The sequence below is a fragment of the Bos indicus genome, chromosome 2 (assembly GCF_029378745.1).
Source record: "Bos indicus isolate NIAB-ARS_2022 breed Sahiwal x Tharparkar chromosome 2, NIAB-ARS_B.indTharparkar_mat_pri_1.0, whole genome shotgun sequence".
NCBI lineage: Eukaryota > Metazoa > Chordata > Mammalia > Artiodactyla > Bovidae > Bos > Bos indicus.
In genome coordinates this window covers 1,780,950-1,798,299 of record NC_091761.1, presented here as the reverse complement: position 1 = coordinate 1,798,299, position 17,350 = coordinate 1,780,950, and the positions used below count along the sequence as shown (strand labels likewise).

Below are 17,350 nucleotides of genomic sequence, written 5' to 3'. Positions count from 1 at the left end.
AGCCTGACCCATTGGTGGCTACTGTCCTTTTCTTGGCACTCTAGGAGAGGCTCTGGGCCAGATCAAGGACTGACCTGGTCACTGCCTACTGTGATGGCCGGGGGACCAAGGACAGGAGGGGAATGCAGTGGGGGGATGCCTTGCTCATGTGGGATAGGGGGAGGCTTCTGGAGGCCAGTGTCCACCTCCCTCTCCAACTGAGCAGAGGCCCCGCCCTCTAGAGTATGTGCATGTGAGCAGGTCGGGGGAGCGACCCTCAGGCATGCAGACCCACAGGGAGGGTCGAAACCAAGACATGCCCCAGAGCCTCACTAAACCCCGAGATTTTCCTGATGTGAGACCTGCCTCTCACAGTTGCAAGGTCATGTCGACTCCCTTGCACCCAGGATGCAAAAAGTGCCAGGCGGGCCCTCACATGGAGCAAGGCCGAGTGGGGTCTCGCACCTGTCTCCTGGTCCAGCCGCACCTGCTCCCGCTCCCTGGCAAAGGCCTTGAGCCAGCGCTGCTTCTGCTCGGGCTTCTTGGCACACAGCAGGTGGCTCTCGCCTGAGGGGCCACAGCACAGCCGGAAGGCGTTCCTGACGCTCACATGGAGCTCTCTGTCCTTCCCGTCCTCCAAGTCCACCACCTGCAGGCTGTCCATGTCCACTCGGCCCTTATAGTAGAGCACATCCCGGCGGAGAAGGTCCTGCCAGAGACAGGGTGAGCCCCTGGCCCGCCTACTTGCCCAGCGCCTCGGCCTAAACCACTCTCCTGACCACATTTAAGGCCCTGCCTCATTTTCTGCCCTGAGATTGGAAGGGCCGGTGGGCTATTAGTCAGCTCCTTGTTGTCTCGAGAGATGACAAGCCTGGCTCGGCCCCCAACTGCGTGCTGAAACCATGGCTAGGAGCCGCTGTTTCAGTTAACAGTTACTCAGCGGCGTGGTGGGGGTCTCTGAACACTCATAGTCTCGCGGGGGAGGCAGCCATGGAAACAGATCACAAGCAGGACCCGCACTGCACAGCAGAGAAAAGCAGCAGTCTGCCAGGGCCGGGCAGAGCCCACGCTCAGGAGGGCTGCCCGGCCACGTGGGCCCGTTTTCAAGAGGGAGTAGAGGCCAGCAGCAAAGGGAGGCCTGAAGGCCGCTGGAACAGAAGATCCCAGGGTTGGGGAGGGTAAGCTGAGCTTCGCAGGGAGAGAAGAGTTGGCTTGAGGCCCAAACAGGGATTTATCAGCACGGAGAATGTTCTTACCAACACTGGGCCCTGGTCAGACTGTGAGGGTCACCCTCTGGTCCCTGGGGCAGTAGGCTCCCTCTTAGACGCCTCCTTCCCCCGACTTTGGCCCAAAGCGCCTGACCAGGGAAGGGCGGCCCCGGGGAGAGGAATCGCGTGTGTGCAGCTCGTTTTCTCGGGGCAGCTGCTTCCAGCCCTCAGCCTCACTCCCGCCACAGCTGCTCTTAATAGGCCCATCCAGCAGGGAAGAGTGACTCTGGTACCTTCTTACAGTAGATGAGCTGGTGGTCAAAGAGAAAAAACATTCTCTGCTGGCTCTTGGCTTGTGGCTGTGTGACACGGGTCAGCTCCCCCGAGTGGATGAGTTCCGAGCTCCTGACCAGGAGATCTTCCCCCTGTGGAACCCAAGGGAAGCCGTGAGCTGAGTGCCCCAACCCTGGGGCTTAGAGCAACGCTCTGCTGGGCTCTGTGTCTGCCTCCTGCTGAGTTGGTGTGGTCACTGTTGGCCTTGTCTGCCGTGGCCCCCACTGGGCCAGGGCCTGGAGCAGACCACAGAAATTGGAGGGAAAAAAATGGTGGTTTGGCCTATAAGTTGTTGTCTCTGCTAAGTGAGGCCCTACAGCAGCCAGTGGCATATTTGCATTGTAGCTGATCCCTATCGAGATATCATCAAACTAAAAGATACTCTGATTTCGAAGACTTAGTATGAAATAAAGACTGTGGCTATTTCACCAATGACGTTTTATATGTTGATTACACGTTGAATTGATATTTTAGATATGTTGAGTTAAAACATTGTTAAAGTTTCTTTCACCTGTTTTTTTTTTCACTTTTAAGATGGCTGTATGTGCACATATGCTCTCAGTCATGTCTGACTCTTTGCAACCCCATAGACTGTAGCCCACCAGGCTCCTCTTTGTCCATGGAATTTTCCAGGCGAGAATACTGGAGTGGGTTGCCACTTCCTCCTCCAGGGTATCTTCCCAACCCAGGGATCGAACCCACATCTCTTGTGTCTCCTGCACTGGCAAGCAGATTCTTTACCAACTACGCCACTTGCACATATAAAATTCCCTGTTGTGATTCACATGGTACTTTGATTGGACAGCACTCCTCTTAGAGAATTAAACTTGGCTGAAAGTTACTTCCAAGGCCAGTCTTTTAAAAGAGGTTAAGGAAGTCTTCTTCCAGCTCAGTGTACCTGAAGTCCCATCATCAGACATTGTAATTTCAGATGAAGCTGTACCATGTCTGGTTCCTCCAGGAAAATGCAAATCATAGCCAGGTGTTTGTTTGGGATAAGTGAGTTTGTGGGGACCCTTAGCCAGGGCTGGGCCTCAGAACCCATCATCAAGAAGCAAAACCCAAACACTGAAAACAAAACATAAACCATAGCACTCAGCCCCACTCCCAGGGATTCTAATTGCGTATTTCTAGGGTGGGGCCCATGAATCTGTTTTTTCATTGTTTTGGTTGGTGAGTGAGAGTGGAGAGAACAGGCCAGGAACCTCATCATTAGTTCAGGCCTCCATGCTGCCCTAAAAGGTGAGACTGGCCTACATGAGGGGATTGTGTGTGCCTGGAAAACAGAACCAAGAGGCTCTGACCGGTGGCAATCTGTTTCTGGTCATGCTGTGGCAAACCTGACCACTTCTTTTGAGAACCCCAGTAGTTAACTCAAACTCGGGGGCCCAGCGTGTCCCTGGAGGCTGGTTGGTTGCACCCTGGGAGGAGCATGTGGCGTATTATACGTGTCCTGAGCCCTTCACCAGGAAGGAGGCCAGCAAGCCTCCTCTGGGAGCAGCGCCTGAGGCTTGGTGCTTGGAGAAGGGCCGGGCTGGCCCAGCAGAAGCCCAGCTCTCCCTCCTGACACTGTTTGCTGGTTCCCAGGAGTGTGGCGCCCTGCTTCAGCTCCCTCTTACGATTTCTCAGGGGCAAGCATGGTTTTAATGCCAGGGCCAAGCCCTTCGGTATTTTCTGAGGTATTGGATCCTCACCTCCCAGTCCTCTATAGAGCTTTGCCACTGAGCAATCTTGTCGATGTTTTCAAGTCTCCGTTTCCGTTCATTGATGAGCTGGGCCACATTCTTCATGGCATGTAAGGCAGCTTCCACGTCCTTGAAATCCCTGGGGCCAAACAGAGACAGCAGAGGGCTTACTGGATCAAGAGCAGAGAAGGGCTGGGAACATCCTGGAGCCTCCGGTGGAGCTGCTTCCCTCGAGGGCTCTGCCCCGGGCCATTTCTCCACTTGTCAAGTGCACACTCCCATCTTCTCCATAAAGGAGGCACAGAGCAGAACTTTATATCCTACTCATGCCCTCTTCCTTCACATCAAGGATAGCTTATGAAGGCAGGGACTGTTAGGTATTTTAAGCCTGTGCTGTTGCCCCAATCCCTGCAGCATTGCCCAGCACACTATGAGCCTCAACAAGTGGGCTGACCCAAGGCCTGGAGAGCCACCCCTCTCCCCCAGCACCCTCCTACCTGTGCTGGGGGTGTGTGTACTTGAGCAGCTCTGCCAGTTGCAGAGGGTACTTGCAGATCTTCTGCACGGGTGTCAGCAAGAAGCCATCCAGGGAGATGTCAATCATCTTCTGTAGCAGCCGGCATGCCTCGAAGAAGTACACATACTTGCTGAGCTTGGTGAGGCGTGAGAGCTCCATGCAGGCATTGGGGTGGTTGTTGCAGTACTCTGAGTAAATCTGGAAGTCTGCTTGCTGCAGGCAGAGCTCAGGGTGAGAAGACAGTCTCCTGCTCCCCCAGGCCATGGGCAGTGTTGGGAAAGGGGTGGGAGAGACTGCAGGGGATTCAGGCTCTGTCTACCTGCCTCTTTGGGCACAAGCTATGCAGAATCATGCCCAAGGACATGAAAGACCCCAGAAAACTCAGGTACAGAGTGCCTATTGCTAGTTGGCTTTCTCTCCTGGGCTCTCAGCAGATATTCTGACAGTATGCCAGGTACTGGGGTGAAATCAACGATACTAATATGAAAGGCCAAAAAGGAGGGAGAGGGAGATTGAGATGAAATGGGTGCCGGGCCAGTGGCTGTGCCTCCCAGGCTGTCTTTCTTCTCAGCCCAGTGTTTTGTTTCTTCCTTACAAAGCTCTGGCTTCACATCTGAAGACAGCCACTGTCAACTTCTTTTTTCAACACCACATGACACAGACATATCCATGTTGCACGTGTGTCGTACGGGAGACTCACTGTGTCTGTTTTTGTGTGTATCTTTCATCTACCTGGAGTCAGAAGGAGACCAGGGCTGGCATTTAGCAGCCTAGGACTTTGTGAACTCAGGTGGGAAAGGAGGGTGGCAGCAGCTGGCTGCCTGACAAGCCGCTGTGACCGTCACACTGGGTAATGCTGATAGCATGCCTTGTTAGACCTGCCCTAGTTCCCACTTCCCCGTCACAACTCTGCTAAGTCATTTCAGTCGTTTCCGACTCTGTGCCACCCCAGAGACAACAGCCCACCAGGCTCCCCCGTCCCTGGGATTCTCCAGGCAAGAACACTGGAGTGGGTTGCCATTTCCTTCTCCAATGCATGAAAGTGAAAAGTGAAAGGGAAGTTGCTCAGTTGTGTCTGACCCTCAGCGACCCCATGGACTGCAGCCTTCCAGGCTCCTCCATCCATGGGATTTTCCAGGCAAGGGTACTGGAGTGGGGTGCCATTGCCTTCTCCTGCCTGTTGATAAATGGACCCAGATCCACAGCCGCTCAGGTACCCAGACACACCACCTGCTCCTGAGGTCTCCCTCCTCAGCTCTCCATCTGCCACTGGCAAGAGGTGGCAGGGCCTCCCCACCCCCCACTGCTAGTAGCCAGAAAGGAACACAGGTTGTCCTTGATGGGCTGGCCAAGGCATCTTCTGCTCAACCTCGTGTGACTGCCACAGGAGAGGGATAAAAATTAGTCTATCTACCCCAGACCAGTCCAATGAACCTTGGCTAAATGTCAACCGGCATTTAGAGTGGAAATAAGAATTACTTCAACCCAAATTTCAGTGTGCTTACTGTGTGAAGAACCCCAGAATTTGCTAGGAATGTCCTTAGGGGTGCCCAGCCCGCCTCTGCCCCAGGCAGTTCCTTTCAGGGCTGAAGCCTAGGCCCTCCTGCTCCAAGGAGCATTCTCTTCCTTGGGCCTCACCCCACGCTGACCCCCAGAAATGGTGACACTTCTAAAACACAGTAGAAGGGAGAGGGCAGTTGGGGCCAGGGCTGGTGGGGTAGGGCGAGCCCCCAGCAGAGATAGGCAGAGCAGGGGCTGCTGCCCAGGGAGGGCTTGGGGCCCAGGGCCCGGGGCCAGTGTGCTCACGTGCTCCAGGAAGCAGGCACCCAGCTCGCTCAGGTGCGGCCGCTCCCGGTTGAACTTCTGCTCCAGCGCCTTCACAAAGGCCTTCTGGCACCTGTATATGTCCTCGATGTTCCCGAAGATGATGCGCAGCTGCTCCTCGCTGAACATGTCTGCCCGCTTGCGGCACTGCCTGAGGTACCCCTGGGGGTGCGGGTGGTCAGGCTCCCCTCTGGGCCCCCGCCCCACCAGCCCGCCCACCTGCCAGCAGCCTCACCTCGCAGATGTCCCGCAGGTGCTTGATGTAGTCTCGCTCCGTGCTGAGGATCTCATTGATGACATTGGTCCGCATCTGGTCCCTGCTGCCCTGCGCCTCGGTGCCCCCGCCATCCCCAGTCCCTTGGTGCCCAGGCCCCAGTGCCTCATCGTCTGCAGGCTCGTCCTGGTTCACCCGCAGCTGCAGGCAACACGGCCAGTCAGAGTCCCCCCAGGGTCAGGGCCCAGCATCCCACACACTGACGGCAGGGAACTGACACTCAAATGACTCACGGCATCACAGGGGCAGGAAGCTCCCGCATCACCTGAGTAGTGCCCAGAGGGACAGGGGAGAGCAGGTCCGAAGGCGGGTACCCAGTCCCCATTTTCTCCCTTACGTTCGGCTCTGCCAGCACAGAGGCTAGAACGGTGCAGATGCTCACTATAGGGGTTCTGCCAGCACCTGCTCACACTGGGCCTACTGGGGGCTGTGCAGCAAGTGGACAGGTGATGTGGCCTTGCTGGCTCTGAGACGATAACTAGGAAAGGCTCAGGGGGCAGAGAGGGCTGTTAACCCAGGAGATCTGGGGCAAGAGAAGCAATGAACCCCAGGGCCTGAGCCCTCCCCTCCCCACTGCCCTCTGCCTGACCTTTCGGAGGCTGCACCAGGATTCCTTCCCTGGAGACCAAAGGCTGCCTTAGGTCTGGGTTTGCTCCCTGTGATCTCCTGGGTTAAAGACTGAGCTTGTTCTTGCCTCAATTCCCTAGGTGTAGTGACAGTTCCCAGAGTCCAGGACTGTTGTGAAAGTTAGAACTGAGGATCTGCGCAGATGGTCTGCATAGCTTCTGGAAATCTGGGAGGCCCAGCTGCCTGTGGCAGTGGTATTCTAACATGCAGACCCTCTGTCCCCAGAGGGACCCATCATTTCTGACCCATTCTTCTCTGGCCACTGAGAACTCCTGGAGAGAGGGTAGGGGTAAGGTGCAGTTGGTGGTGGCGCAGGAGGAAGGCTGTGTCTCAATTCCCAGGCTGGGCTTCCTGGGAAGCTCACCCAGCCCTGAGCCTGCAGTCCCACCCATGGGTGAGACATCCACATCCAGCACCTCAGACCCCAGAGCAGATTCAGGCTTGTGTTTCAGAGCCTGCTGCTGGCTCTTCTCAGGTCTAGGAAAAGCCAGGGACAGTGCCATACCCGCACAAAGTTCGCTGGAAACCAGCCCTCGCCATCAGCGACGCGGCCCCACCACCACTCTCTGTTGGTGGCGTCCATCACTTCGATGACATCTCCAGCTTTGAAGCCCAGTTCCTGGTCATCCATGGTGACATGGTCCCAGAGCGCTTCGGCACAGACCACACTGCCATCGCTGATGAGCTGTGGAGAGAGCCAGGGAGGGCATGTCAGGGGGTAGAGGTGCTCCTCTACCCTCTGCCCTCTGTCCACCAACTCTGGAAAGAGGGAATCCTGGCTTGTTCACAGAGGAGTGGACTGATGGAGGCTCCCCTGAGTTCCTCAGGGGGAGGGGGCTGTGCCCAGGGCATATGCCCAGACATGCACTATGTCTAGACTGGCACTGAGCTTATCACTGGAATCTGGTAAGCCATCAAATCGGAGTGTAAGCATGCTGCTCCCCCTGCACAGGGCACACATTCCTCTCATCCCCACCGGGCCGGGATGCAACTACTGGCTCTCAGCTCCCGCTGTGTCTCTGCTGTGCTCTGTGGTGCTGGGCCAGGGCACTGCCAGCTGCATCTCTGCTGTATCCCCTGGCCCCCATCAGGGGCTCCTACTATGGCCCTGGAGGGGACCTCAGAGCTGGAGAGAGAGGGGCCTTGCTCCTTCCTAGTGGCTTCTTGTGGACACGCAGTACCCGTGAAGCCACCTGACAAGCAGCAACGCCTCTTTCCTCGGGTCTGGCAGTGCCCAGCCATTGCAGTAGCTGGATCTGGTCTGCAGTGTTTTTTGAACACTTGCAGAACCAGTCTCATGGCACCCCAGGCACCAGGTGAGCAGTACCTCTCCTCAGAGTTCTAGATCTCCAGCCCACAGGATTCTCACTCTTACTGATTTCAGCAGTTTCCCTTTATTCCCCAGCTCTAAAGAAGAAGGTCCATCTTAAAACTGCCATCTCTGTAACAGAAACCTCAGGGCTGTTCTTGAGCTCGTGGTGACTGAGTCAGCTACTTTATACCTGCTGAACAATTCTCAACATTAATTTCTCTCTGTGGAAATGACTGGTGTGGTTCCTCTTTCCCATACGATCAGAAATCACATCAGGAGGGATGCTCCCCTCCCAGGCAGTCCTTGTGCTCAGAGCTCTGTTTCACACTGGGCTTGAGGCAGGAGGTAGACCCCCCACTGCCCCCACCCAGGGTGAGCAATTAAGAGTTTATTCCCTGTGGACAGGAACTCCAAAATATCAATAAGCAGGACAAAGAGAGAAGGCTGAGCCCTGCCCATATAAAGATAAGATACCACACATTTCTCATTCTTGAAGTTAAGGAGACCTTCCTGACTAGAAAGCTCCTTGGAGGTCAAAAGGGGAGTGATGCTAAGTCTACCCATAGGCCTCTGCAGTGGAATCCATCTTGACTGAGATGCACAGGCACATGGGAGGGTCCCGAGATATACCAAATACATACTCAGAACCAGGCAAATCAAAATGACTGGCCAAAGGAAACTTGGAGCAAATGCCCCATAAAAGTGATTCCAACTACCATAAGGGTGTGCCTCTGAGTGTGCCCATGAGTCTATCCACACGTACCGTACACTTCTTCCTACTAGTACGCCTTTGACTTATTTCATTACTCTCTCATTACTCTCTCATTACTCTCTTTGTGGGAAATCTTTTCTGCAAAGCTGAAGGGCCAGGGCCTTGTCACCGACCACTGATCTAGTGGTCAGGATTTGGGTCTCTAACTGTTGTGACCCAACTCAGTCTCTGGCAGGGAACTGAAGCCCTGCTTCAAGCCGCTGCAGGATGAGGCCACCTGAGATCAGGCTGAGTCCTGCTTTCATGTCATGGGGGCTCAGTATCTGCTCCGTGAATGACAAGCAGCTCTGTGGGCTTTGGGCAGGAGGAGGAGCGGACTGGGGCTGCCCAGGAGGTGAGGGCTGTGCCCCTCTACTAGGGCCAAGTGTTGGCTGTCATTGTCACAGACCTGGGCCAGCTCTTTGGCCAAGTGGTCAAGGCCTTGGGGCATCACCAGACAGGCCCTCTGTGCTGTTTCCTCTTCTGAGCTGCTGCCCAGCGGGGGCCTTCTTTGGGCGCTCCTAGGGTGGTATGCATGGTAATCCTCCCACCAAAACAGGAACTAGCAAGACTGGCTGGTCTCCACCTCAGTTCCACTTGCTGTCTCCACAGTGTCCCAAAGGGACAGGGCAGGAGGTGGGAGGGGTGCTTAGGTACTGGTGCCCATTCCAGCTGGGCCTTGCCTCCAGGGTAGGGCCTGAGAAAGCATGTTCAGGGACTACCATGAGGTGCTTTATGTTTTGGTGGGTGGGGTTTAAGCCTGTTCCAAACCCCAGTGAAACCACTTTTCAGAATAATCTACAGCTTATATGTACACCCACTCTCATGGCAGCAGCTCTTCATGGGCTTCACATTTCTGTGGTCCACCCAGGGACCCTGGGCTCAAAGCACTGGGCGAATCCTGGGGATCGCAGACCTCATCAAGACACCACTGTACTCATCCAGCTAAGAAGACCTGCTATGGGTTTGTCCTTTCCTCCAGGGAGAAACCTCCTGGCTGCAGTGAGGCCAGGATGAGACAAGTGGACTTGGCGAGGCCAAACAAGAGGAACTGGCCAGCTGCAGCCTGGGAGCAGGCATCAGCCTGGGCAGTTAGCATAAGCAGGCTGCCATCCAGGTCTTGGTGGGTCTGGCCCCAGACCAGGAGGAAGCACAGTGGCTCAAAGGTGGTATGGGTGAGCCAGTGTGGACATAGCTGCAGGTGAACATCCCTGTACAGGGACAGTGACCAAGGGTGAGTGTGCCCATCAGGATGGAGGCTATTTGGGAAGATTTGTATGTTTTGAGTGATGAGTTACAGAGACGGGAGGATTCACTCCTGGAGCTGCTTAGGTAACCTGAAGTTAGGATCTGGCAGGGAACAAAGCTTCTTGTTTATTAAGCTTTGTAGATTTGATCCTGGAGAAGTGAGTGTTCTGAGACTCCCTGTTCCTGCAAGTCCCCCAGCGCAAATCTGCCAGTGCACTTTCACAGGCTGGCTAATGGGATGCTACACTCTGATCTGAGAACAATCTGCTAGATGGCAGGCGGATGCTGTCCATCTGCAGGTCGCACGCTGCACACACTGGTCCCCACACAGGGAAGGAGTACTGCAGACACACCAGGTTATTCCCCCAGAGGAGCCAGGTCAGGCGTCTCCCCTCGTCTCATATTCCCTCAAATGAGCCCCAAGCAACAGCCCCTCCTGAATGGCCAGTGCTTCCTGCTCTTGCCAGTCTTTGCAGAGAGGTGTGGATCCTCCACAGGTGGTTTTCTGCTTAGCTGGAAGGGCTCCAGCTTGGAGCAAAGAGGCACAGCTTCTTGGAGAGACCAGGATTCCTGACACCTTTATGGACAACCCCATACTCATCCTGATCAGTCACCTAGAGGCCCATGGTGGTCACTTTCGAGTCCCAGCACCTTGCTGGGAACAGGGGAGCCATGAGCAACTTCCACAATTTCCCTGTGCCTTGGTCCCCATCAGCTCAGAGTTACAGGGAGCTGGATCACCAAGCTCCCCTGTATATCCACAAATGGGAGGTTCTTAGTTGAGTTACAGCTATGACATTAACCATTTGTGTGATATCACCAACACAGAATGTAGCTCCAAGGGGTCAGAGATGCAGTCTACCTCCAGGACAGCCCAGCGGCCACCAGAGCCAACACTGGTGTGCTTCTGGACAGGGGCCCTTCCTGGCACTCTGAAGTACAGCTGCACTGAAGCCAAAATTCAACCTAGGCAGGCCCAGCGGTGAGGGTTCTGGGCTCACTCTTGGCCTGGTAATGGAGAGCACAAGCTGCCTCTGAGGTGTGCGGTTTTTATGTGGGGGCAGGTGGGGGACTGCACCAGTGAAGGGGGAGTCAACTTCAAGACTAGGACAAGCCAAGGACAGGGGGCAGGATACCTTTTCGTGTTTCTGAGATTTTGAGAGGCCTGGGAAAGCCAGGCTCTGCCTCAAAGTGCCCCCTGATAATCACCCATCACCCTCCCCACCCTGCCCCACCTCCTCTCTGTCTCACACATGGGGTTGTTGGAGGATTCCACTCGACAGTCTTGGGAACAGGGCTTGGCTCCCACGGCCCCCTGCGCAAGCATCCTGGGCGTAGGGATGTTCAGAATGCCCATGGGCAAGAGGCAGGGTGGTGGGTGGCCATGCCTTTGGTGGGGGGCATGCTGACTGAGACCACTTAAGACCTAAAATGGTAAAAGCAACTGCAGATAACATGAACAGAGGAAACCACTCATCCTCAGACACCTCAACACATACAGAAAAGCATGTCCAGATCTGCTCACACAGCGGTCACATGTGCAAGGTTCCCTGACAGCCAGATAGCTGCGGCCACAGCTGCATCTGCATCCTCAGTTACACACACAGACGCGCCATTTTACACACACACGCGCGCGACAGGAGTGGCACATGTGTTACCTAGTCCCTGAGTCACCCACCTGGCCGCACCCCAGGGGATACACACACAGACGGGCCCTAGCACCCGGGGCTTGCGGCGGAGGCCTCTCCTCGGCGGCCGGCAGTGCGGGGCTACCCCGGCCGCACCTTGGGCTGTTGGCGACTGCGGGCTGGGGGTGGCAGGAAAGATGCGCACCGGCGCCACTCACCCCGGCGGTCAGCGGAAGGCCAGCAGAAATATCAGCACGACGTTGATGAGCACAAGCAGTGCCAGCACGGCGAAGACCACCACGCGCTGGGCGCCGGGGGGCAGATTGCAGCGCAGGAGGGCGCGCAGGACGCTCCCTGGCGGCGCGGGGCGGCGCCGGGACTGCGGGGCCCTAGCCATGGCGCCCGGCCTCTCGGCCCCGCGCGCCCCGAGATCCCGCCGCGATAGGGCGGCTGTGGGGCTGCCGGGGCGCCCGGAGTGGGGCGGAGCCGCCGCACTCTCCAGGGCCCGGCTTCTCGCTAGCCGCGCGCGCCGAGTTCCCCCCAGGTCCCAGCCCAGCCACCAGGCCACAGACGTGGGCGGGGCAGGGGGTGGGGCCGGGCGAGCCGGCGTGCTCCCAGCTCCGCCCGGAGCGCCTCCTCGCTGGTGGTCTCAGTGATCCGGGTTCCTAAACGGTCGGGCGCACATTAGACCAGGGTGGCGCTCGGGGCGCCGGAGGCCAAGGGTTCTGAGTCCTAACACCAAGGACTCTCTTTGACCCTGACTTCACAGACTAGTGAGTGCGGCTCTGAAAAGTCAGACAATTTGCTTTCAGAAGCTCGCCCAGGAATTTGAATTCTGGATAGACAGCATTCCATGCAGAGGTGCTCCAGGAAGGCCCTGACTCAGCTTACCGACCTTGCCTATCAGCGCAGCATTTTGTTCCTATGAGAAAGCATCTGGCTTCTTCAGCTGCCGACCCTCCTCCCCAGTTTCATTGAGGTGTAACTGACAAAGATTGTGCATATTTAAGGCGCACGACTGGATATTAGACATACACTATAATATTACCCCCACAACCAAATTAACTACCATTTCCATCCCCTCAAACAGGTACCATTTTGTCTGTGTGGTGAGAACACTTAAGAGCTAATTACTTAGCAAATTTTAAGTACAATATTGTTAATTATACTCATCATGCTGTACATTAGATCCCCAGAACTTATTCATCTTGTATAATTAAAACTTTGTACTCATTGACCAACGTTTTCCCATTTCTTCCCCCGCCCCTCAGCCCTTAGCAACCATTCTACTCTGATTGTATGAGTTTGACTTTTAGATTACAGATATAAGTGAAATTATGCAGTATTTGTCTTTCCGTGTCACTTAGCATAGGGGTCATTCACATTGTTGCAAAGGGCAGGATTTCCTTCTTTTTTAAGGTTGAATAATATATATACCACATTTTTCTTCATCCATTCATCTGGATATTAAGTATAATACCTAATACTTAGGTATTAGATTTCCATGTCTTGACTATTGTGAATAATGCTGCAATGAACATGGGAGTGCAAATATCTCTTGAGAGATCCTGATTTCATTTCCTTTGGATATACATCCAGAAATGGGATTGTTGTATCATGTAATAGTTCTATTTTAAATTTTTTGAGGAATCTCCATACTGTTTTCCAAAGTAGCTGTACCAATTTACATTCCCATCATCAGTGTGTAAGGGTTTTCTAGTCTCCACCCTCACTAACACGATCTTTTGTCTTTAATAACAGCGATTCTAATTGTGAGGTGATACTTCATTATGGTTTTGATTTGCCTTTCCAATGTTGAATGACATTGAGTATTTTCTTTCAAGAAATGTCTATTCAGGTCCCTTTGCCCATTTTTAAATTGGGTTATTTGTTTTTGTTTGTTTTGCTATTAAGTTGTGAGTCCCTTAAGAGATTTTGCCTATTAACCCTTTATCAGATACATGGTTTACAAATATAGTTTGTAAGGCACTATATGTTTACTCCATAGACTGCCTTTTCAGTCTGTTGATGATTTCCTTTTACTGTGCAAAAGCTTTCTAGTTTGATGCAATCCAATCCCACCTATTTTTGCTTTTGCTGCCTGTGTTTTTCAAATGTGTCATATCTAAAAATCATCACCCAGACCAATGCCAAGATTTCCCTTTGTTTTCTTCTAGGAGGTTAATGGTCTCAGGTCTTACATTTAAGTCATTAATCCATTTTGAGTTGACTTTTGAGGGAACAATTTTATTCAGCAGCTTAAAAAAAAAAAAACAAAACCCTCTGTCCAGTACCTAGGGATTTCTACTGCCTCCCAGTCAGAGCCTGCAGTCTTAACCTTGAAGGGCTCAGAGCTCACATGCAAGCCTCTTGTTCCATCCACGTGAGGAGCTCTGTCACAGTCACTGTGCTCCTCCAATGGGTCAGAAGGCTGCAGCTGAGGGGGCCAAGAAAACTAAAGAGCATCTCAGATGTGGGCAGAAGTTTCCAGGCTCCATGCTCAGCTCTGTGGCTCCTGGAGTAGGAGGAACCCATGGTGGGATTATGTGCAGAGGCGGGGTGTTCCCTTGTGGGTGACTGTATGTTCAGGTTCCGTGTGTGTGCCAGCTCTATATGCATGTGAGAGATGAGGTTACCTGAAGACGTTACCATCCTGCTGAACAGTGCAGGTGAAATACCTGTAGGTGCGGCAGAGGAGGGTCAGGATATGTCCAGATGGGCTGTCTGCTCCCTGCAGATCTGAAGGTTTAGCCTGGCTCTACCTATCTGTCTAGTAGGGGAAAAGAGTCTTCTGCTCCTGCCCAGTTCTTCAAAAAACTGGTTCAAGATTTTCTCTCTCAACCTCTTACAAGGATTGTAGGGGCTCCCTGCACCCCAAATCCCATGCCTCTGGTGGGGTATGGCTCAGACCTCTGACCTGGGTCATTTTACCCCTAGTGCCATCAGACACCCAGGAAAGAGGGCACAGATGGCTGTGTGTCTTCAGGCCACTGGTCAGGGCAGTGCTGACTGCTGTGGGTCTACAAGACCTACCTGGCATCAGGGGGCATGCTTTAGGACTTCAGTCATGGCCCAGTTCTGGGATGAGGTTTCTCTTCCCTCTACAGCTGAGCAGCCCAGCAGAGTTTCAGTGGGAGAAGAACCTCTGGACTTGGGCCAGGACAGAGAACTGAGAGGTGGCCTCTGTCCAACCTTGGGCACCCAGGCTTCAGATTCTGGTGTCTGGGTACATGGCAGGAAAGACAATAGCAATAGGCTTTCAGTATTTCATGACCAAAAGCAAAGCCAAAAAAAGCTTGCAAGCAAAGGCCTAGGCCCCGGAGGGGTTCAGGCTCGAAGGATCCAAGCCAGGGAGAGGAAGGTAGGTGGAGGAGGCAGCAGGGCCTGGCCCACCAGGGTGGTGGCGTGGATTGGTGTGCAGGTCTGTGAGCGGGCAGGACTGCTGTGGAGATAGCGGCAAGGCTTTGGGAGTTGAAGGAAGAGGCTGCCCTGGGCTGCTGGCCATGGACACTGACCAGCACTGGGCTCCTCCCTGGGGCTGGGGAGTGGGTGCAAGAACCATGTCAGGTCTGGGGACAGACATCCAGAGTCCCAGGCACTGGGGAAGACAGAAACTCCTGGAGAGAGGGGGGAAGACCCCCTCCATGGAGGGGTGGTCACAAGTCGGCCTTGCGTCCTGTTGTGTTCTCTAAATGCTCCACCAATAAGTGCTAGGAGCAACAGGAAGGCCACACTACCTTCTACCCTTGGTGACTCTGTGGCCCCGTGGGCCAGGCCAGTCCTGCTTCCTACCTGCTGTGCTGCTGTGTGTGTGAGGCAGTCACTCAGTTATGCCTGACTCTTTTCAACCTCAGGGATGGAGCCCATCAGGCTCCTCTGTCAATGGATTTTCCAGGCAAGAATACTGGAGTGGGTTGCGAGTTCCTTCTCCAGGGGATCTTCCCAATCCAGGGATCAAACCTGGGTCTCCCACATTGCAGGCAGATTCCTTACTGTCTGAGTCATCTCAGGGAAGCTGTGCTGGCTTACTTATTGGCAAAACTCCTTGAAAACGTTTTAAGCCCCAGGTTGGAGTACAAGCTTTATGTCTGTCTGCCCTCTAGTCTCGGTGTCATCTTCTCTCGGCAGGATGATCCACGAGCTGACCCCAGTTTACCTTGCCCTCCTGGACCAGGGCCATCAGAGCAGCTCCATACACAAGTGCTTAGAGGGGAGCCAGACACACAAAGGCACTTAGCTCCATGAAGGCAGTGGGCAGAGCTGGGGGCAAGCCCCCCTCTCCACGCGTGCCATCCTGCAGTGCAGCTTGGCCTGGCCCAGAAGGCAGACACTGTTGTCTGCAGGGTAGTGAGTGGCCACCAGGAGATCCCAGGCCTCCTGGCTGGGAGCTGTGCCTACCATCCTCTGGTTCTATCTCACAACTTGGTGTGGGGGTTAAAATGAAAAGGGAATCATGTCTTCCAAGGACATTGTCTACTTTCAGCCTTCAACTCCTCAGAAAAAAAAAAAAAAAATCCCTGGGGTAAGAACGTCCTCAAGCCTGACCTCAGGGATGTCGCGGGCTCAGCAGGGCATGGCTGAAACCATAGAGGCAGGGAGAGAATGGAAGGAGGGTAAAAATTGGGCAGATGAGCAGGCCCAGGCCTGGGCCCGGTCACAGGCATCTGGAGGGGACAGTGATGAGAGGGGACACTTCTGGGCCCTGACACTAACTCATCCTGCAGGAACTGGACCATCACGAGCTGTGAGGTGCAAGTTAGGTGCAGGAAATACAGGGAAAAGACACCGCTGTGCCCCCTTCTCCTTCCATTAGGGCACATGCAGTAAAAGCCAGGGACCTATACAGACGGGCGCTGTCTGCCCCAACCCCCACCGTCAGCTCCCTGAAAGCAGGACTACATCCTGTGTACAGCTCTGTCCCAAGGCTGGGACACTGCCTGACACACACACACAGTAAATGAGTGTCTCATGCATACCACACACAGGCGTACACTCCACATCCAGACCCTCACGTGGTCACACACACGTGCTCCTCACACACTCAGAACACAAAAGGGCTTCACTGTGCCCCTGTGATGTGCCTGCTTTTCAGCCCAGGTGGTTTCCATTTCCTCCTGCTTAGGAGACTGAGGAGTGATCACTTCTTCTTAGGTCACCAGGAATAAGAAAGGGTCCCAATTTAGAGCATGACACTCATATGTTCTTAGAAAATACAAGTGATGTTATTTAGTAATGACTTTTCTCTGACACCTGTGGCTTCTGTTATTTCCAAGCCTGAAACCCACGCTGAGCCCCAGCAAGCCTTCTTGCCACACATGTGAGAGCCATGAGCATGAGAGGGGCCAGGGACGCAGAGGAGGACGTGCTGCCCTCACAAGTCTGGGTGAACCAGCCTGTCACTGGAGACTCAACTCTTACGTCTCTTTGGAGTTCCCAATAAGGTGAATCTCGTGAATGCTGCCAACAAATCATAACAAATACTGCCTTTCCTGAGTATCCAGTACACCTGGGCACAGTGATTCTGACATGCCACTGGGCACAGGTGCAACATCTACCCCACATCGAGGAAACAGAGGCTGAGACAGAATAACCTGCAGCAGCTCCTCCACTAGCCAGTGTCAGGAAGGGGGTCAGACCCATGCCCTGCTCTGCGCTGTGCTGCCTGCTTCAGGACGTTGTACATTGGGGTCTGGAAGTGCCAGTGGGTCTCATGGGGAGAGCATCCCAGTCTCTGCCCCGAGTCAGCTCACTGCGTCACCGGAGGGGCTCTGCAGCTGGCCCTGGCCCTCCTCTGCGGTGCGCTTTGCCATCCCCCTCCATCCCGGGGGCTCTCACAGGGTCCGGGGAAGACCAGAACCTTGGAAGCACTGAGGGTTCTAAACATAAACTCAACATCACCACCCTGTCCTCTCAGTAACCTCAAACACCAGGCAGGACCTTTGACCCAAACAGGAAACAAATTCT

General features: G+C 54.3%; 1 protein-coding gene across 3 annotated transcripts in view; it reads right to left on the bottom strand.

Moving 5' to 3' along the window:
* ARHGEF4 (Rho guanine nucleotide exchange factor 4) overlaps positions 1-17,350 on the bottom strand; it is a 111,824-nt gene that overhangs the window by 1,952 nt on the left and 92,522 nt on the right. The window contains exons 1-8 of one of the 3 annotated variants that reach the window (XM_019968776.2): positions 11,605-11,911; positions 6,953-7,132; positions 5,782-5,961; positions 5,529-5,708; positions 3,703-3,935; positions 3,215-3,344; positions 1,481-1,612; positions 445-688 (exon numbers count right to left, since the gene is read on the bottom strand). In XM_019968776.2, coding sequence (XP_019824335.2) covers positions 445-688; positions 1,481-1,612; positions 3,215-3,344; positions 3,703-3,935; positions 5,529-5,708; positions 5,782-5,961; positions 6,953-7,078 — 1,225 coding nt within the window. In that variant the 5' untranslated portion in view covers positions 7,079-7,132; positions 11,605-11,911. Of the gene's footprint in view, positions 1-444; positions 689-1,480; positions 1,613-3,214; positions 3,345-3,702; positions 3,936-5,528; positions 5,709-5,781; positions 5,962-6,952; positions 7,133-11,436; positions 11,575-11,604; positions 11,912-17,350 lie in introns of those variants that run through there. The other 2 variants (XM_019968784.2, XM_070801507.1) reach the window with 2 other exon arrangements.